Below are 22,327 nucleotides of genomic sequence, written 5' to 3' on the forward strand. Positions count from 1 at the left end.
CTCCGATTATGATACTTCGTTGCTCTCTGTACAATGACAGATTGGATGAGAGTGTAAATACATATGAAATAATCATAATTCAATTATTAAAGGTTTGCGCACTTGTGGAATTTGATTTTTCACACTCCCTTACAAATGAATGGGAAGAAAGTGGAAAAAATCACATATCTTTTGGTAAAAATGGTAGTAAAAAAGCGTTTTTTTTACCTAAATTAAAAACAAATCTTTAAATGGTTAAAAAAAATTAATTTAAATTAATATTTGAAGGTAAATATGGTAAATGGTATGGACGATGTAAATTTATTTGTATTTGTAAATATATGGTACAAAGGGAAATTGCCAAGTGTGATAAAAAAACAAATAATTGGTGCGGACACTTCAGTAAGATGTTTGACCAAGCCTTATTTGTGGCGTACGTCATTATGTTGTTTCACAAATAGAGGATCCTACAGTTTTGAACCGATTCCGAACATCATACGGTTTTTATGAGGCGCTTTTTCAGAAATACACTAGGAGGTTTTCCATTGCCTGACGAAAGTCCGCCGCTTTTAGAAAAAACGTATTTTATTATTTGGTGTTCATGTACGGAGATTCGAACCTACGTACTTCCAAATGGTAGTCACGCACCAACCCATTCGGCTACGGCGGTCAAGTGCGACATTAAGGAAAAAAAAGATTTATCTCAATTCAAGAATTATGTTTTGTGAATTAATTTTTAAATTTAAAACAGATCGCGAAATTGGAAATTTCGCTAATATGATGCCATTATGTTACCTAACCATTATGACCCTAAGCGATTCTTTTATAGAATAATCGAATATATCATAAATTTAATTGGCTAAAAACAAACCTTGAACATACTTGCTCCTTACTTTACTAGGCTTTAAATTAATTAATAATTGGCGCGTACACTTCTGTTAGGTGTTTGACCGAGCTCCTCCTCCTATTTGTGGTGTGCGTCTCGATGTTGTTCCACAAATGGAGGGACCTACAGTTTCAAGCCGACTCCGAACGGCAGATATTTTTATGAGGAGCTTTTTCATGGCACAAATACACTCGGAGGTTTGCCATTGCCTGCCGAGGGGCGACCGCTATTAGAAAAATGTTTTTATTAATTTTGCTTTCACCGAGATTCGAACCAACGACCTCTCAGTGAATTCCGAATGGTGATCACGCACCAACCCATTCGGCTACGGCGGCCGCTTTACTAGGCTTTGCCCACACTTATTTAACAGCTGCTTGACGTCGACGCCGTCATTCAGGTGCTCGCAATACTTTATCCACCCATGTGAAGGTAGGTTTATTGGAAACGTGCTCCGTCAATCCCTGCTCTTCTTCCAATTTTGACTCTTTCTTAAATTCTAGATCGTTTCGAAACGTGAATTTCTTCAAAATCACCTCATCATCAGAGAGAAAGATTTCTTAATTCTTCATTGATGTGAAACTTAGGCTCATGTTACCACGAGCAGCAAAATTTGTGTTGTTGCGAACTGTGATTAATTATATATATTACTAAATGAATTCTTCTTGGTAACTTATCAAGGTGAATTGTGTATTCTACCATTCTTGGTAACTTATGTACTTTTAAAGCTGTCTAGTAAGTACATCCGCAACCTATATTTGAAAGACATTTCGCGCTCATTGACGGAAAAGATACTCCATGATATCCCGATTCAAGCGGTGTGTCAGGATGTATTCCATGTCGTATTGGTCCTGGTTTTGAAAATGAAATATTTTTTCTACAAATTTTACTTTCCGTCTACTTTTACTGAAAATTTCTAGAGCATGCAACCCAGTGTTTTGCTAAGGCGACCGATTAGTCAAGAGCAAGGCGAATTTATTACAGGTGACAGCAAACACATATAAATAAAACCCTACATGTATTTGTTGTTGCGTTTGGTCCAAGCATCACGTCAAAATCAGTAATCAAATTGTGGGGGACTAAAACCCCCACATATGCTTTTTATTTTATATTAACACTATTTATTTGTGATGTTTAATTCAAGGCAGTTAAAATAAAAACTTATAACTTATAAAGGAAGTCTAATTTTATATGTCTTGTCGTTTGCAAGAACGCTTCTCAAATGATCTCTTTCTTATAACGAATAACGACGTTAAAATTAAATTGAATAATGAATAAAAATGAATAATGAATTCAATGTGGCCAAAAGGATAGGTATAGGTGTGTTCCCACAAAATGTAAACATACGAATGTAAACATACCAATACATACAAACAAAGCATATCATTTTGACGTAAGCCATACCTACGGCGAAAAATTCATACCTACGGCTGGGTGAATGCTGTCACCTTAATAAATCCACCTTGGTCAAGAGGGAACGAGAACCCTGCTTACTGAGTGAACCCTTTACTATTGAATTATGATCGTGAAAAACTCGGCTGGCGAATCTGCCGCAACAACGTGCCGAAATTCCCCTAACAATTTTGGACAAGGACATTTTGCTGTGAGCGACCTTTTTGCCTATTTTGTTTAGTATTGTTCTTTCGCACCAGCTGACAAAAAACGCTTTCATTACATACAGATACAATTTAAAACAAAAAACTAAAAATACCGATCTATGGTGAACAAGCGAAAGTGATTTATCAATTAAAAAAAAGCGCTGCGGGACAAATTACTTTGATTGAAGGTTTGAAACAGTTTTGTACATCACTGTATTTTGTATCTAATTGTATAAAATTCACCTAACGGTGTTTATTTTCATTCAAACCCACAGAGATTTGACTACAAAAATGCCTTTTTTTCGTTTTTTGATATTCCAAATATAAAAAATGCAAATTGCGAAACGGCTGTGTACTTTGCACTGTAGGGGATTCTGCTGTTTCCGTGGCGCCGCAATCTGATGACGGATTCTTATAGAACTCGACAAAAGAAAACGAAATGAACGAGTAAAATTTTTTGATATCTCGCTTAGTTTTCGAGATATTGAATAAAAAAGGTCTCAAAATGCCCTTTGGAACTTCACTGTAATTTGCCACATTACACTATATATTTTTTAACACTTCACTAAAATTCACGAAATATACACTCACACGCGTGTTTTTACTTATTTTTATCCTTATATTCGAATTTTTTTTATTAAAATAAAATGCAAATGCATTTGTCCATGCAGTCACTTTCCAAGACTGGAATGACAACAGTATGGTGTTGCCGGATGCCTGGAAATGAAACAAAAATATGAACAAAAATTAAGTATTTAAGTTTAGTGTTAATGTTGGGGATGAGGGTTATTGTGCCTCCTTACTACATACACGCATATGATGTTTTAATTTTGGGTTCAATGGTTTTAACACGGAAAGAAGTTCTACGCAAAAATACTGTGGATTGCGTAGCCGAAGTTGGACTGATGAGGGTTATTTTTTTGAAGAGCGGCCGAAGGCCGCCCACGCGAAAAGGAGTTCTACGCAAAAATACTGTGTTAATTAATTTAATTTTAATTACTTTATTATTTTTTGAGATACGCTTAATATCATTGTTTTTAAGTTTGAATGAGTTGTATGTTTTTATTTTCAAAATTATTTCTCAACTTAAAATTAGAGCAGTTTTACAATGAACCTTCTACTGAACATCTCTGCATACGAATTTCGTTTTTATTTCAGATGTATGGCAACACCAACTTTTCGCTAAATTAGAGAACTTTAACATTAAATTACTTGAAAACTAAGCGAGATATCAAAAAATTTTACTTATTCATTTCGTTTTCTTTTGTCGAGTTCTATAAGAATCCGCCATTAAATTGCGGCGCCACGGAAACAGCAGTATTGCCGCACTGTGTATTAAAAATAAGTTAAATAAATAAAGGAACGAAATCACGCCTAAATGTATATAAAAAAATATATTCTTGTTACGGAATAAATCGATTTGAAGTTATATCGCTAATATTTTATTCCTGTCAAATACTAGATTTGTAAAAATATATCGTCATTCGATATCTTTGTCCATGTACTAGTCGATATACTATGATAAAATGTAATTTCATAATTCGATAGAATATCAACAATTCTAGTAAAGACAGGGCGCGAAATTGCCTTCAACACATTTGAAGTGATTGTTTCATGCTAATTTCATTTGATAAAATTATTTTTTTCACCATTCGCACAATTAAAACGAATAGTGAAAATGAGTGGCTTTTCTGGCAAAAGAAAATTTACAGAAAACGGCAAAGCAGGCAATAATGGTCAATCCGCGGGAGGCAAACAGTCAAAACCACGGTTTGTTTTTTGCATTTTATTGAACGCGTTTCCATTCAATGTACATTTATATCTTACAGGAACGATGAGGAGGATTTTGATTTTGATGAAATGGAAGATGATATGGCTGCGGACGGTTTTAGAGAGGATATAGATCCGAATGCTTTACTTGGCGAAGGTCCAGAAAATCAGCAAACTTCTGTGAAATGGTCTCGCGCTGATCCACCTAAATTAGATCCTTCGTCTGATGAATTGGTATTTCAACAAATTGACATTGAAAATTACTTGGGTGAGCCATTGCCAGGTATGCCAGGATCACAGATTGGTCCTGTACCAATAATACGCATGTTTGGCATTACCATGAAGGGCAACTCGGTGTGTTGTCATGTGCATGGCTTCTGTCCCTATTTTTACATAGCGGCTCCTCGCAGTTTCGAGCAAAATCATTGTAATGCCCTACGCGAAGCTTTAGATAAAAAAGTATTGGCCGATATGCGCAGCAACAAAAATAACGTACAAGAAGCTGTGCTAGAGGTGCAACTCGTAGAGCGTCTCAATATTTACGGTTATCAAGGTGATACTAAGCAGCGCTATATAAAAATAACTATGTCAATGCCCAAACTAGTGGCAGCAGCTGTGCGTCTACTTACTCATCAGGTAGTTATGTCGGATTTTGATTTTCAAGATTGTCGTGCATTCGAAAGCAACATTGACTTCGATATACGTTTCATGGTGGATACACATGTGGTGGGCTGCAACTGGATTGAGCTGCCTGCGGGTACATGGAGGATGCGAGACAAAAGAACAAAACCTTTGCCGGAGTCACGTTGCCAAATCGAAGTTGACGTGGCATACGATAAATTCATATCGCATGAGCCGGAGGGAGAGTGGGCAAAGGTTGCGCCTTTTCGTATACTCTCATTTGATATTGAGTGTGCTGGACGCAGAGGCATTTTCCCCGAGCCTAAAATGGATGCTGTCATACAGATTGCCAACATGGTAATACGACAGGGTGAACCCGAACCGTTCATAAGAAATGTATTTACCTTAAACACATGTGCGCCTATCGTTGGTTCCGAGGTACGTTGTTTTCCTAAAGAAACTGACCTCCTAGATGCTTGGTCCAGTTTTGTGCGCGAAGTTGATCCGGATATATTAACTGGCTACAATATAAATAACTTTGATATACCCTATCTACTGAATCGTGCTGCTCATTTAAAAGTGAAGAATTTTGAATATCTTGGACGGATAAGGAATATACGTTCGGTTATCAAGGAACAAATTCTGCAATCGAAACAAATGGGCCGACGTGAGAATAAGTATGTCAATTTTGAGGGTCGCGTTCCTTTTGATTTGCTTTTTGTGTTGTTGCGAGATTACAAGTTGCGTTCGTATACGCTTAATGCTGTGAGCTATCATTTTTTGCAAGAGCAGAAAGAGGATGTGCATCATAGCATAATTACAGACCTGCAAAATGGGGACGAGCAAACGCGTCGACGTTTGGCTATGTATTGCTTGAAAGATGCCTACTTGCCTTTACGACTGCTCGATAAGCTAATGCCTGTCGTGAATTATATGGAAATGGCTAGGGTTACAGGCGTGCCTTTGGAATCATTGCTCACACGTGGCCAGCAAATTAAAGTGCTGAGTCAACTGCTGCGCACTGCGCGTACTAAAAACTTCATAATGCCTGCCCATCAATCGAAGGCGTCCGAGGAGCAGTATGAGGGCGCAACAGTTATAGAGCCGAAGCGTGGCTACTATGCTGATCCAATAGCAACGCTCGATTTCGCTTCACTATATCCGAGTATAATGATTGCACACAATCTCTGCTATACGACGCTGTTGCAGCCAGGCATGAAAGAACGCTTGGGACTTTCAGATGAACAGGTTCAACGAACACCAGCTAATAATACATTCGTGCGCGCAGATGTGCGGCGTGGCCTGTTGCCAGAGATCTTGGAATCATTACTAGCGGCGCGTAAGCGTGCCAAAAATGATTTAAAGGTATAAAATTTAAAAACTATTACAAATCAAATTCACTAATTCAAATGTTTGCTTAATTTTTTAGGTAGAAAAAGATCCTTTTCGACGCAAAGTGCTCGATGGTCGTCAATTGGCATTGAAAATATCCGCCAATTCTGTTTATGGTTTCACGGGCGCACAAGTTGGCAAACTGCCATGTCTAGAAATATCAGGCAGCGTTACCGCCTTTGGACGTACGATGATTGAATTGACAAAAAATGAGGTAGAACAACATTATAAAATCGCCAACGGTTATGAAAATGACGCCGTAGTCATCTACGGTGACACTGATTCGGTGATGGTAAATTTTGGTGTTAAAACTTTAGAGCGCGCCATGGAGCTTGGGCGTGAAGCGGCAGAAATAGTGAGCGCGAAGTTTGTGAGACCCATCAAATTGGAATTCGAAAAGGTCTACTATCCGTATTTGTTGATCAATAAAAAACGTTATGCAGGATTGTATTTCACACGTCCCGAGACGTATGACAAAATGGATTGCAAAGGTAAGACAGTGTTTTTGTTTTTTTGTTTTTTTTTTTTTGTAAAATACACATTTCTGGTTATTTATACTTTTCTCATCAGGCATTGAAACCGTTCGTCGTGATAATTCACCGCTCGTTGCGAATCTCATGAACACTTGCTTGCAAAAGCTACTCATCGAACGCAATCCCGAAGGTGCCGTTGACTATGCGAAACGTATTATAGCCGATTTACTATGTAATCGCGTCGACATCTCACAGCTAGTTATCACCAAAGAGCTGTCCAAAACAGATTATGCTGCTAAGCAAGCGCATGTAGAATTGGCGAACAAAATGAAGAAACGTGACCCTGGCACAGCACCGAAATTGGGTGACCGTGTGCCGTATGTCATTTGTGCGGCAGCAAAGAACACACCCGCCTACATGAAGGCAGAAGATCCATTGTATGTGTTGGAGAATTGTGTGCCTATCGACGCGAACTACTATCTGGAGCAACAACTTTCGAAACCTTTGTTACGCATATTCGAACCGCTGCTTGGCGATCGTGCCGAATCAATTTTGCTGAGTATGTTGAAACCCACTTTGAACTACTTCCTCAACTCTATATTAACCATTCATTTTTCTTTCAGAGGGCGAGCACACACGCACACGTTCTGTGGTTACTTCAAAAGTTGGTGGTCTTGCCGGCTTTATGACGAAGAAATCATCCTGTCTTGGCTGTCGTGCGCTCATGCCTAACGGCTACGAGAAGGCGGCACTCTGTCCGCATTGTGAGCCACGCATGGCCGAACTGTATCAGCGCGAAGTCATAGCAAAGCGCTCGCTGGAGGAAACCTTTAACAGGCTATGGACCGAGTGTCAACGTTGTCAGGGCTCACTGCACGAAGAGGTATTGTGCTCGAATCGTGATTGCCCGATTTTTTACATGCGTCAAAAAATACGCATGGACTTGGATACGCAGGAAAAACGTGTGCAGCGTTTCGGCGCGGCGGATTGGTGATGAGTGTTTGCGTGTTTTGCATGTATTACGCCTAACGGTTTTGAACTAAATTGTGGACTTTATCCAGCGAATACCATATTTATAATTTATTTGTTTTGATTTTTATTAACGTTTGTAAGGATGCTTTTAAGGATGATATTCAATTTGACAGCGAACAATAAAATTTACAAAAATGCTGACCGATATTTGGAAATTGAGTCAAGTCGGGTGGGGGCCTGCATAGCCAGATAGATGATGTCTTGCAGCGTAAGTAGATGAATGTGTCTTAAAAAGAGCTTTCGATATAGAAAAGTCTTAGAAAACTGGTTGGGTTCTTAAACCAATACATATAAGAAGTATGTGTCGCTCCTCTTACTTTTGTGATAATTCTTTATCTTTGGTTTTTTCATTTTTTCTTTATTAATGCTATCAATTAAATTGTTTTTTTTTTGTTTTTGTTTTTTATTACAAAGATACCGCGCCATACCGTTGACTAAAAACTAAAATACCTACATGCGCGTTGGTAATAGAAAGCGCGGCGCTACCCTTATTCTCAAATTTAATATTTTTTTTTTACATTTCAAACGAAACTACAAATCGTAGTACCTAAGCATTTTAGGGAATACATTTACATAAATATAATTACTGCATTTAAGTTTTGCAGTAGCCAATTTTCCGTTAAATTATGCGCTTTAGTTTAACAATTAGTATTTTTGATCTGAAACACAATTGTTTGTATTTTTACGTGGGAGCGCCGTGGTGGATTGGTATCCATGCCTTTTCTTATTAATGTACACTTGCAATTGCTTTGCGGTGCCTATAAACAAATCACTTGATTTCATTCAGATTTTTTTATACGTTTGATGTATATAAAATGCATATAATTACTTAAAATTAAGAACAAATTAAAATATTTTAAAGAACTTTTTTTTAAGGGGAACAGTAGGTATGGGAGAGGAAATTCTGTATATCTCTAGTTGCACTATTTACGACTTTGCAACGTATTGGATAGCCAATCCATCGCTTGATCCAAACCTTCCCCTTTGGTCGCTGATGTTTTGAATATTTGGAAAGTACGATTTTTCAAATTTTCCAAACCGAGCGCATGATGCACTTCCGCAACTGTCATACAACCCTCCATATCCTGTTTGTTGGCAAGCACAACAAGTATGGCGCCTGCAAGTTCTTCCTCCTATGAAGAATATATATTTACAATAGTAGTCATACTAGTAAATAAATGCGTTTAGAAAACACTCACCCGTAACATATAGAGCAGTTCATCTTTAGATATGCCTATCCGATCACGATCTGCTGAGTCCACTACATAAATGATAGCGTCTGTGTTGCTATAGTAACAACGCCAATACGGTCTGCAACAATCAAACGTAGATACAAAAAAAAGACAGTTTAGCAATATTGCTGAATAATTTATGTTTGCAGCTCACAAACCTTATACTCGTCTGACCGCCCAAATCCCATACTTGAAATTTCAAATTCTTATACGTAACCTGCTCGACATTGAAACCGATTGTCGGTATTGTTGTAACCACTTCACCGACTTGCAGCCGATAAAGTATAGTCGTTTTGCCAGCACCGTCGAGACCCAATATCAGTATGCGCATCTCGCGTGAGCCGAGCAGACCGCGGAAATAACTCAGTACACCACCTAAGAGACAAGACAAATATTTTAACAACTGGAAAATGTTGGCTTTAGCAACGAATGGTATTCATTGGTGGTTGAGTCACAACACCGGCAGACACAGAATTGAAAAACAGGCTCTAGGCACAATAGCCTGCCCCTGCCACTGGTGCCACACACATAGCTTACCCATATTATATTTATTAACTCAATACGCTGGCAACTGTGATGCGTCACTTATTACGTTAACTTGGATAAGTGTAGCTTTCCTAGACAAATTAATGAACGCACATTTGATTAAATTATCCAGCATAAATACATATGTGAAAATAATTCGTATTTTCACTTTTTTTTACACAGACGATGAGAACGGTTTGACTTATGTCAAAAATTGTTTGTCATGCGTAGCGGTTATGACGTGTCTGTGTAAAATTGCAGTGTTGCATCGTCAACGAAACGGTTGTGAACAATATTAATAAGCGGAATAATATATGTATAATTATCGAATTTTTACTAAATTAAAATTTTAGAATTTATGTCAAATTTTTACTAACCAATTATATACGAGTAATATATGTAATTGGCGCTTAAACCCTTTCTGGGGGGTTGACCGAGCCCCTCCTTCTACTTGTGATGTGCGTCTTGATGTTATTCTACAAATGGACTAATCAGTTATACTGCAATAATAATAATAATGGGTATACGAATTTTAATCGGGGGTTTTAAGGTTAGTTAGAAGTCCGAAAAAAACGAATTTCATATCATTTTTTCTGGGAAAACTTTTAAATTTATTGATCTAAAAATTTGTACACACATTATGTTATCTTTTAACTGTATTTTAAGACCTAATATTAGTAAAAATATTTATTAGGAAAGGAGTTACATGTGATCTCCGGGACCTTCTCTCAAAAAAGACGTTTTGCGGTGACCACTATATCTCTGAACTGGATCCTCTGAAATTAAAAAACCAAACAGATTTCGTTAAAGTAATCTTAAATCTAGTATTTAATCGAAGGAATAAGCAAAATAAATTTTTTTGATAAAATGGCGGTTTCTCAAAAAAAAAAAAAACAAAAAATCGATATTTGACCAAAATTCCGGCCTTAAATTGTTTATAAAAACCAAAAATATTTATCGGTGAGAAAAAATCTTCAATTAATTACTAAAAAATATATTTCAGAAGCTCGTGTTAAAATTTGAGACTAATCGGTTTAGCCGTTTTCGAGTAATGTTGGTTACCGACTTTGAAAACACCATTTTGAGAAAAACGCGCTGTCGCTCCGGCCTTGCACTTTCAAGCACTTTGAAACGCCTTTTCAAATTTGCGTGTAACTTTGAAAATATACACCGGAATGATATTAAATTTTCTGTGTGTGTTTTCTTAAATATATGTACATTAAGAAAAAAAAAAATAAAAAAAATGAGTTTTTGAAAATTCTAACTGTATATAACCTCTTCATAAAATGACGAGAGTCATATAGAGTTTTTAGTGTTTTAATAATTTTAAATGTTTTAGTATATAAACCTACGTGACGTTTTCAGTCGCTTATAAATTTAATTTCAACCAAAAAACCGAGTGTGCAAAAATTATAAGCTTGAATGCCAACGATATGATACGTCTCTGAACCAAAACCTGGAAAAATATTTTTTATTTCTTTATTGCAATTTCTTAAATGCAGTTATTAAATTATTTAAAACTTTATTCGTTTTCTTCATGATTAACGATTATTCGAATGATTACATTTTCCGGCAATCGTTGTATGCCTTAATATTTATTTATATTATACTTGACTATTCCCTTCAATAAACTTATACTTATTTCTAATAGCTTTTTACAATTACCTTTTTTTAATTTCTCATACATATTTGTTGTTTTCGTTTTTGATGTAGTTTATTCAATAAATACAGCGAAGTTGCGAAAATGAATATTTTTAAATACATATGTATGTATGTATCGTTTAATTTTTCTATGATAATATGGATCCCTTTTTGCATAATATTTTTTATATAGTTTTTAATATTTTAGTGGTACAACTTTATATATTTTACAGTAAAAGCAAGGATATATTTTCTCAAGGTTTTTTTTTTTTTTTTTTTTTTTTTTTTTTTTTTTTTACTTTTGAGCTTATAAATATACATAAAGCAAACACACGTACGAATATTTTAGGAAATTCGAACGGAAAATAAGGAATTGAACAAACATTAAACATCTTTTTATATTAATATTATTTTCTCTTAAGTTTTTCGAATTAGATATTATATTGAAGTTAATACACCTAGTAAAAATGCAGCTTAGTAAAAAAACATCAATGTGCTAGAAAATATCAGTCGGAAATCTTATAAACACTGTAATATGCTATTCAATTCCCTTATTAGAAGGTAAGTTACTGAATGCCGTAGAAATTGTGTACAATTGTACAATTATATTAACCTTATTTTGTATATAGTGAATGGTTTTGTGTGAGTTAGATATGGCTTCAGTTAAGAGAAATGATTAGGAGTGCAGAAAAAAATGCGTTAAAAATTAAATAATAGTTTGAAAGCTACAAGGCGAATAAAATTAAAAATAAAACCTCTATTTTAAAAAGTAAGCAATGTATGTAATAAGTGATCATTCTTTTTTTATTCATATTTATCTACTCAATGCATAAAATAAAAAATGGAGAAATAAATAAAACCAGTTATGGGGGCAAAAAAAAATATAGGGACAATAATTTGAGCTAAAAAACCGAAAATAATAACAACTGGACATAAAAAAAAAACAAAATAATAATAATAATAAACATAAATTATAAAAATCTGAAAATAACAATAAAAATAAATTATAAAAAACAAACAAACTATAATAAAAATAAATAATAATAATACTAAATTATAAAAAAATAGTACAATAATAATAATAAAAATAAATTATAAAAATAAGAAAATAATAAAAAAAAAATTATAGAGAAAAAAACAAAAAATAATAATAATAACAATAAATTATAAAAATTATAATAATAATAAAAATAAATTGTAAAAAAAAAACAAAAACAAAAAATAATAATAACAATAAATTATAAAACTATAAAAATTATAAAAAAAATAGTACAATAATAATAATAAAAATATATTATAAAAATAAGAAAATAATATATTAAAAAAAAAATTATAGAGAAAAAAACAAAAAAATAATAATAATAACAATAAATTATAAAAATTATAATAATAAATTCTAAAAAAAAAAAATAATAATAATAAAAATAAATTATAAAAAATTATAATAATAACAATAAAAATAAATTGTAAAAAAAAAACAAAAACAAAATATAATAATAACAATAAATTATAAAACTATAAAAATTATAAAAAAATAGTAATAATAATAAAAATAAATTATAAAAAACAAAACAAACAAAAATAAAATAATAAAAATTATAGTAATAAAAAATTATAAAAAAATAAATAATAATTAATATTATAAAATAAGCAATGCAGAACTATAAATGATGCACATGCATGCCTCTTACCACGGCCTAGAAAAGCTCGATAGTATGTCGAAAAGTATACTTCTCTTTGTTTTGATTTTCATCCACCTGTGCTTAAGGGGTTAGGGGTAGTCAGAATTTTCAAAAATTTGATTTTTTTGCATTTTATAAAAGGGTTAGGGGTTGTCAGAATTTTCAAAAATTTGATTTTTTTAAAGTATAATACAATATCTTAAAAATGTTGTGTGAAAATTTAATTTCAATCAGAAAAAATTACTTTTCGAGTTATTCAACAATTAACAAAGGGCGCTCGTATGCTGGAAAAATGGTTGCTGCACGTATGAAAGAGGCTGATAAGCGCACTAACGATAACACTCCAGAAGTCAGAATGCTACGTAGGCAACAGCAAATCGATATTTTGGATACTGCTATGACGGCTGAAGAACTATTATATGGACCAGGAATAGACGGCATAGTGTAAGTAATTAAATAATTCGTACAACTCTACATAAATCGATAGCAAAACTTTAAATGCGTTTTTCTCAAAACTATGTTTTTTGAACTGGTGATCACTGTAATTTCAAAACAGCTTGGTAGATTTCAATCAAATTTATACTGGTTTGAAAAACATAAAAAACTCGTGCCTGATCAAAATATTTGTTTTCGCAAAAATTTCGATGTTTTTTAAACAATTTTGGTGCGTAAATGACAATCCGTTTCCTTTTTTAATACAAAACTTTTATTACTGTTTAAAACAAAAGTGCACATTTTAATAACTAATTAAGAACTTGTATATTTTTACCACACTGAAAGAGAGTCTTGTCGGAATGCAAAAATTTACGGAATGAGAAAAATAACGGGAGCACAATATGAATCGCTGTCGTTCGTTAAAAATCAATTGTTGCGATTACTAAGAGTTGCCACAAATTAATTGTCGGTTTTTTTCTCGAAAATCTGAAAAATATTTCCTGAGGCCGCCATAGTGTTAATTTTTAATAAAAAAGCTTCGATCAAGCACAAGATTATCTGTTAATAAAAGTAATTCCTTTTGCCCGATTGATTTTAGATGAATCTCCAAGGACTTTTGATGATCACCGCAAGGGACTTCTGGAGAAATGTGCTCCACACAAACAGCGACAAAACTTTTACAATTATTAATTTTTTTTGAAGTGAAAACTTCTTTAGAATCGTTGGGAGTGACTTGAGAAAAAGTGAAACGAAAAAAGCGACACTCTTGGCTACGAATATTACATATAAACGTAGCGACGAACTATATAACTTTTAGGCCAGCGCCGACAGCATGGCGCGATAGCCGAGCGGCTAGCAATGTGAGCTTCCTATCCAAAATTCTTGGTTCGAATCACAAGAAAAAAATTTTTTTTATACAGTTATTTTATTTTATTTTATGATATGTTTATGAGGAGCTTTTTTTCATGGCAGAAATACACTCGGTGTTTTGCCATTGCCTGCTGAGGGGTGAGCGCTATTAGAAAAATAGTTTTCCTTAATTTTGGTGTTTTCACCGAGATTCGAACTGACGTTCTCTCTGTGAATTCTGAATAGTAGTCACGCACCAACCCATTCGGCTACGGCGTTTGTTTAATTTTACTGATGCAAAAATGAGGAAAAATATATGAATAAAGTTTGCTTACTATTTACACATTTTCCAAAGGTGACAGAGAACCAAAAAAAAAGTCGATTTTCAAACAAATACGAGTGCATATGTGTAATTGTGTTAGAGTTTCGGTCACGCCCCAGCAAAACCTGCGTGCATATGTGTTTGTAACATTCAAAAAAATGTAATTGTGTTAGAGTTTCGGTCACGCAGGTTTTGCTGGGGACCCTCATAATAGCAACCGCGTGTGTATTTTTATATTCGTAAATATTTTCATTTTTAAATATTTACCGCAATTATGCCGAAAAATAATACAGAAAAGTGTCGTGAGTCTCGACAGAAAAAAAATCAATAAATAGCATCACGGAATTCATTCACGAAAATTTAATAAAGTATACACCAGAAGTATAGCGGATACTTAGAAAATATTACAATAAAGTTCCAATGATTTTAAGTGGCGATTTTAACGTAAATTTTGCATTGGACACAGCGGTTCCTTTAATTGACGTTCTCAATACAACATTCAATTTAAAAATGTGTAACAATCGCACTGAATCGACAACACGATCAAAAACAACCATTGACGCGGTATTTCAAAGATATGTTGACAACATCGAAACCAAAGCATTTGTATCATATTTTAGCTATCATAAGCCACTCGTATCATTTGTTGAAATTGAAAACATTGAGGATGAATAATAATAAAATGAAGAAAATAAAATATGAACTTTATAGCAATATTATAATGAACCTATAATTATCCCACTCCTAATGCTGCTTTCGTCTCATTCTCTCTCATTTTGTTTTACGGAAGGTTTCACTTCTATCGCGTCTAACCGTTAGACTGGTATTTTTTTTTTTTTGAAATTTTGTTAAATTCAAGTCGAAACCTAATGTATTAATGCTATGTTTTAATTTTTGCAAAATAAAGCAATTGACTAGCAAAAAAAAAAAATTTTTTTGAAAATCATCATTTTTTCAGGCCTCTGACTACTTCTAACCCCTTAAGTAATCAATGAAAAAAAGCAAATTTCACAGTAGTTTTTAAACTTCAACGCCTTAATTTTAACTCCATGTGAATTTTTATTCATGTGTATATAATGTTAGTATTTATTTTATTTTATTATGTACGCGCAGTTTTAAATTAATTTATAGAATTATATTAAATGGTAATGTGAACGTAATTGTAAGCATGTTTGGCTGACTAGAATGTTTGGTGCAAAGTGTTATATTTCTATTATATTTTCGTCGTTTTTTTTTGTTTTGTGTTTTGATAAAATATTTATTAGATTTAATTTAATAATTTGTTACTTAACTGTTGTTTGATTGCATAAAACTGAATGCTTTGAAATGTACAGTTTTTGCTTAGGTAATACTTGCATAGTATTAATTATACCTATTTACGCTATTTATCTTGTAATACATTATAAATGTTTACACACACAATTATCGATAGATTGAAGCATATTTTAGTGTTTTCTATTTTGCCATTATTTAACAGCATAAAACGTTCGCCATACATTTGTATCGAATACTGCTGTTTTTTGTTCATCTTTTCCGTTTTGTTTTACTTATCAATGTAGTTTCTTTATAAATTTAATTCAAAAGACATACATTTCATTATTTGTTATTTTTTACATATTCAAGTATTTGGTGTTTGGTTCCCATTTGTTTGTTATGTCAATGCATTGAATCGTGCTTTTAGTTGTTCGCTTATAATACTTTTCTTTTCGTATTTTTGGCGCGAAAAAATTTTAATTTAAAATTTTCGTACAGTTACACAGAAAAACAGCAGAAAATGCGGCTTAAATTACTGCGCTGAAAACACACAAAATAAAAACGATCGGCCTAAATTTACAAAATTATTAATATCAAGGCGCCATGGTGTTTTTTTTTTTTATAAATATTTATCATTTATTAAAATACTTTCAAACTATTGCTGATTGTTTTGGTGGGAAAAAATGTCAATTACTTTTAGTGCTGACAAAATGAAAAGCAGCCTGTGCTAGTGCTGTAAAAAGTTAAATAAAAATTTGTGCACTTTAGAATTGTTTATGGCCATTTGGTGACATCTCGCAAATATAATTTCTATTATTGCTACAAATTTTAATAAATTAATTTTACTATTATTTTTATTGAATTACTTTTACTTGCATCATTATTTTTCTAACTTTCAATCTGTTTCTTCTATAATCCTGGTCGTTGAGTTTGGTGGGAAATACGAAAAGGTGCAAAGTCAATTTTAAAAATATTTGGTTCTCAGTTGAAACCATTTCTAAACTTGACTTTGTTTCTCCTATTTTTTTGCACCATATTTTTGCAATTTTGTGTGTGGGTTTTTTGTTTCTAACTAAAAAGTAACAAACTGCATGTGCGTGTTTCCATCGTTCATCGTTTTATGTGAATTATTAACATGCATTAAATTTATTATTAAGTATAAATGCCAGTGTAAAGACTTAGCAAAGCCACGAATTAATATTAATTTATTTTTTAAAGTTATACTTTGTTACAAAAAAAATGTCTCGGAAATTAAAACCGATTATGAAAATTTGTTAAATTTTGTATATATTTTCTTAAAAAGAAATAAAACCAAATTAAAAACTGTTGTTTTTTTTTTCTTGAAATATATGTAAATCTCTTTATACACCTATGTCTATTAAGCGGCTTTAACTGTGTGCTAGTAAATTTGTATGTCTTATTAAAAAATTTGCGGACAACGATTTTTATATAAATATTATTTCATACTTGCTTTGTTTATGCATGTGTTATACTATATTTTTGTCTTTCTTTCTAATGGATATTAAATCTGAATTCAATTAAAGCAGATGCATGCGTTGGAAGTGGTCGAAATGTAGACTAGCCATTATCTATAAGGATTGCTGATTAATTATTTTCTGGTTAGGTAAATTAATCGCGAAATGGCTGGTCTGAGAGTGCAACTAATGTGTAGAGCTCATGTTGTAATTTCAATTTAAGTTTTGCTAATGGAACATTATTACGATAAAAAAAACTAAGTAAAATAGTAAAGGGTTTTCCCATAACAGGTATTATTTTGAAAAGAATAGTGATGATTAACGATTTTTTAGGACCGTAATTGGATGGTATTGATCTGGACAGCGTTTATTTTCAACAAGACGGCGCTACGTGCCACACAAGCAACGGAACCATTGATCTTTAACGGGAAAAGTTTCCGGACTGTGTTATCTCTCGAAGAGGTGATCACAATTGGCTACCGAACTCATGTGATTTAACACCTTGTGACTTTCTTCTTTGGGGCCACGTGAAAGAAAAGTTCTACGCCAACAGCCCAGGGTCGATTCAAGACCTCAAAGATGGAATTCGTGAGGCTATCAAGGACAATAGGCAGCCACTTTGCAAGTCGGTAATGGAAAATTTCATGAAAAGGATATTGTCCTGTAAGCGTTGTTGTGGTGGTCATTTGCCTGATGTTATTTTCCACTATAAACGGCACACCTTCCTCTTTATAATGAAATAAACATCCGATCAGTTATATTAGAAAATAGCATTTTTCTTTGAATATCAAAATAACACCTCTTATTGTATGATAAAATCCTTTAGCTTGCTTATGATTAAAAAAAATCATTTAAAAGATTTAAAAAAAAATAAAGATTTATAAGATTTAAAAAAAATTGTTTAAAAGTAAAAAAAAAAAAAAAACAATCATTCACAAGATCAAAAAAAGAAAAAATCATTTAAAAGATTAAAAAAAAAAGATTTTTAAGATATAAAATAAAATTGTTAATAAATCTTAAAAAAAAAATCATTCACAAGATCAAAAAAAGAAAAAATCATTTAGAAGATTAAAAAATAAAGATTTTTAAGATATAAAATAAAATTGTTAATAAATCCTTTAGCTTGCTTATGATTAAAAAAAAATCATTTACAAGATTTAAAAAAATCATTTACAAGATTTAAAAAAATCATTCACAAGATCACAAAAAGAAAAAATCATTTACCAGAAGTACAAAAAAAAAATCATTCGCAGTATCACAACAAAAAAAAAAAAAAAATTACCAGATTGAAAAAAATCACTCATAGGATCACAAAAAAATTATTTACAAGATTTAAAAAAAAATTATTCACAAGGTCACAATTTTAGTTTAAATTCGAATATTTTTCGAAATAAAAAAAATTACTACATGATGAAACAATTACAAAAAATAAAAAAATTAAATAACTATACAAAATAAAGATACACACAATTTAGTTGCACTAAGCTGCCTCCTACGCTAAACACCACTTTAATTTTATATTATATATATGTATATATATATATATATAAATATAATATATAAATCTTATGAGCACTTATGACACCAAGAAGTTTTAGAAAAAAATACATATTTTTATAACAAATTGTTCACTATGTTTCTTATGTAATTTCCAATGCATTCTTCCTACAATGCACGATATCTTCATACTAACATGAATCGGTTTACGTTGACCACACACATACGGCTACCCAATCAGCAAATGCACTACATTTTTCCATGCATAAATATTTATGCGAATTTGCTTTTGTTCTCGACGTAACTTTAAGTGTTTGCTAAATATTTCAAACGAGAATACAGGAGAACACATTTGTATGTCTGAAGTAATAAACCACTCTAACCTAAACTAGCAAAGCCTACTGGTATGCTAACCTATACGTGTATTTTGCGTACAAATAACCAATTTTGGGCTGCGATAGATTGTTATCTAAAACTTCTCGGATTAGCAATCTATTTAAATCAATAGCGTATATACTAATAACAACTATAGTTATGGTAAATTAATTATTACTAAACACGATGCACATTAAAATAAAATTAATTTTAGCTTTGTTCACCTATTTTCACTTAAGCTTCACCTTATGAATTAAAATAATTAGGTTTACATATAATACAGTAAAATTCTAATGCGTATAGCAAATGCTCTTTCTCGCTTACTATATTCCCTTTATCTAAACACAGATAGTGTCTCCTTGTAGGCAGTTAAAAACTCTGTACAACTGTCAAACGTGCAAAGTTTTAAAATGGCGCTGTTCTGGTGTTGTTACAATTGAATCCAAATTAATTTGCCAATTAGTATTGCCATTGCAGAAAATTGTTGGAGAATGTTATAGGCTATTACAAGAATTCATTCGTTCCCATTTATTAGTACCCATTATATCAAATTCCGGAAAACCTCGATCAACACCATTCTACAGCGTACATACCTTACAAACCCCACTACCTCTAATCACTTCTTCCGTAAATACCACCTACTATGTTTTGTTTTGAATAATGCACTTGGAAAAATATGCCCTTGATTGTATACCTTTGCGGCCCTGCTATGTCTGCTTTTCTGCCTACACATTTGCTATGGGTGCATTGCGCGTCTCCGCATCCCGATTCGACTTATCCTACACATACTGATAGTGCGCCAACTCCGTGCCACCGCCTTCGCCATCGGCATTGCCTCTCAACAAAGGCTCTTGCTCCACCGTTGTACGTCCTATCTGCATATCCATGTCGTAGTAGTTCATCCAATCGATGCGTCGCGGTTTCATCATACCAAAAAAAGTGCACTCCAAGAAATCGACTAAATTGTTGAATGGGCCACGTGTGAAAGGACTTTGTCCATCTTTCGCTTGAAAATGTCGATATCGTCCACGATTCATGCGCTCATTAGTGGTCATCCCTAAGCATACAACTTGATATGTCTGACAAATTGTTAGTAGTACAACCCAGGAGAGATGTAGCATTGCATTGGCCATCACCCAACCAACCCAGGCATTGCAATTAGCTATGTCACTGATTGCTTTTTCAAAATCCGTCAACGGCATGAAAGTAAAATGCACATTACACTGATAGATGTAATAACAGGCGCCACCGTATAACATCCAACTGCACATGATGAGTAGCATCCATAGAAAACCCATGAAGTATGCGTGATTCTTGAGACCGATACAATTGCCCACCCAGGGGCAATGATGATCGAAGCGTGCTACACACCGATCACAAACACTGCAATGTTTCGAACGTATGGGCCGACGCACCAAACAGCCGGAGCAGAAGGACGAAGGTTCGAAACCGATGCCGCCACGTTCCGATAATTCGACAATCGTCTGAAATGGAATTTGTTAGTTGGCAACTTAGAAATAATAAGAACACAGTCTACACATAATTTATGTGCAATATTTCTACGTATAAATTCTAAACTCTCTCTTACTTTAAATCGTTGCTCTTGCGTTGGTCGTATGATTCCTGGATCTCCCTTCCACGACTTAATGAAGCACAACCAAAGTGCTGCAGAACAGGCTAGAAAAACCAATGTTTCGGCAAACGACACCGCATCCACAATATATACTATCCATGTTACATAGAACCAGGCCTTCGTCGCCAGATATACACTTAGTGGCAATAGCGCCAGTAAATGGTCATCGAATAACGCTTTGCCGAGCGTATGGAAGATGGCGTACAGGCAGCCAAGTAGGAAGAATTTAATAATATATATAGTGTTCAGAGTAAAAACTACACCGGCCAAATAAAAAGCGGTGAAGGGGCATGCTACCATTGCCCACCAACGTAGACGTTTATCATGTCGCAGTCGTGATATCAATGAACGTTGCGGTTGTGATTTGTGTGAAGCTTCACGTACGCGATCTAATACTTTGGCTCCGATCCATATGGCTCCAGCCTGAGTTTCTAGCATCGTTAGAGGCGTTTCGCCGCGCAGGTTAGGAACGTCGAGAGAGGCGCGTGATTTGAGGACCAGTGTCGAGATGGCAGTAGCGTTACGTGCAAGTATTGCCCAATGTAATGCTGTGTTGCCGTGTGTGTAATCAACCATGGCGGGATTTGCGCCAAGTGTGAGCAATAAACGTACGGGATCTAATGCGCAGACCTAGCAAAGATACGAAAGAATACGAACAATTAATTTCAAATGGAAAACGGACAAAATGTTGCTTGTTTACTACAAAGTGACTTCTTACTTTCCATGCGGCCCACATAAGGGCGGTCATTCCACCACGATCCTGTAAATCTGGATCCACACCTTTTGCTATGAAGTATGCTACCAGCGCTGTGTGTGCGAATTGCGCTGCAATATGTATACAGGAGCATCCCTCGGCATCTCGTATTCGCGGGTCAGCGCCAGCATTCATAAGCAGCACTACAGATGCAAGATGTCCTTGCCGTGTGGCCCAATGTAAGGGTGTAGCATTCAATTCACCACCTATTGCATCAACAGTAGCGCCCTTTTCCAGAAAATATCGTATTATATCACGCCTATTATTGATAGCTGCCCAATGTAGCAATGTTACAGTTTCGCTATCGGGCTGATTAACATCCCAACCAGACTCGATAAGCTCACGTACGCGCGCTATAGCGCCATACTGTGTTGCTTTGACAATATCGAATCCACTGTAATCGGGCTCAACTGGTGCTGTCGGCGGCTGTTGGGACATAAGCGCAGCTTGACGCTCTGTCTCGCGATCATTTTCAGTACCAGGCGTACACGAGCCAGTCGTAGCGACATTGCAGGCGCTCTGATACATGATGCTTAGCTATCGATGGTACCTTGAAAGAAATAGATCTGCTCCAACTATGAAATATAGTGAATTGTATGGTCTACCACCTTGAAGTACATTTGCGAACACTAAATAACAATGTAAAATATAGCTTACCACTTACCTATACTATTTCAATTATTTTCGTTGAGCTAACCAGTGGGGTCCTTAAATATGAATCAGCTTGCTGCCGCTGCTGCTATCATTAAACGCAATAATGCTTTGGTATGAGTGACGGTGCACCCAATCCAGCATTTAAATACAATTTATGGCTGCTTTTACAAACAACCTTTGTAAATATTTATTGAGTTTTAAAAGAGATCCATTTAACTACGTAAATTCAATCTACCAATAGATAAATCTTG

General features: G+C 34.0%; 3 protein-coding genes across 5 annotated transcripts; 1 reads left to right on the plus strand and 2 right to left on the minus strand.

Moving 5' to 3' along the window:
- Nucleotides 1-3,961: 3,961 nt before the first annotated feature.
- LOC129240389 (DNA polymerase delta catalytic subunit) lies at nucleotides 3,962-7,895 on the plus strand. The gene is made up of 5 exons (XM_054876157.1): nucleotides 3,962-4,230; nucleotides 4,290-6,216; nucleotides 6,281-6,734; nucleotides 6,814-7,275; nucleotides 7,340-7,895. Exons 1-5 carry the CDS (start codon nucleotides 4,139-4,141, stop codon nucleotides 7,708-7,710), a joined length of 3,306 nt encoding a protein of 1,101 aa, XP_054732132.1. The 5' UTR covers nucleotides 3,962-4,138; the 3' UTR covers nucleotides 7,711-7,895.
- Nucleotides 7,896-8,525: 630 nt separating this feature from the next.
- Nucleotides 8,526-9,720, minus strand: LOC129240390 (ADP-ribosylation factor-like protein 1). The gene is made up of 4 exons (XM_054876158.1): nucleotides 9,518-9,720; nucleotides 9,139-9,355; nucleotides 8,948-9,059; nucleotides 8,526-8,881 (listed from the first exon to the last, which is right to left on the minus strand). The coding sequence occupies exons 1-4, from the start codon at nucleotides 9,519-9,521 to the stop codon at nucleotides 8,672-8,674; spliced, it is 543 nt and encodes a 180-aa protein (XP_054732133.1). The 5' UTR covers nucleotides 9,522-9,720; the 3' UTR covers nucleotides 8,526-8,671.
- Nucleotides 9,721-18,740: 9,020 nt separating this feature from the next.
- LOC129242785 (palmitoyltransferase Hip14) lies at nucleotides 18,741-22,327 on the minus strand. 3 transcript variants are annotated; one of them, XM_054879633.1, is made up of 4 exons: nucleotides 22,087-22,327; nucleotides 21,387-21,972; nucleotides 20,624-21,298; nucleotides 18,741-20,519 (listed from the first exon to the last, which is right to left on the minus strand). In XM_054879633.1, the coding sequence occupies exons 2-4, from the start codon at nucleotides 21,948-21,950 to the stop codon at nucleotides 19,815-19,817; spliced, it is 1,944 nt and encodes a 647-aa protein (XP_054735608.1). In that variant the 5' UTR covers nucleotides 21,951-21,972; nucleotides 22,087-22,327; the 3' UTR covers nucleotides 18,741-19,814. The 3 variants fall into 3 exon arrangements, with proteins under 3 accessions (XP_054735608.1, XP_054735606.1, XP_054735607.1); XM_054879631.1 differs by having other exon boundaries at nucleotides 21,387-21,988; XM_054879632.1 differs by having other exon boundaries at nucleotides 21,387-21,997.

The sequence above is a fragment of the Anastrepha obliqua genome, chromosome 3, assembly GCF_027943255.1.
Source record: "Anastrepha obliqua isolate idAnaObli1 chromosome 3, idAnaObli1_1.0, whole genome shotgun sequence".
Classification (NCBI taxonomy): Eukaryota; Metazoa; Arthropoda; class Insecta; order Diptera; family Tephritidae; genus Anastrepha; species Anastrepha obliqua.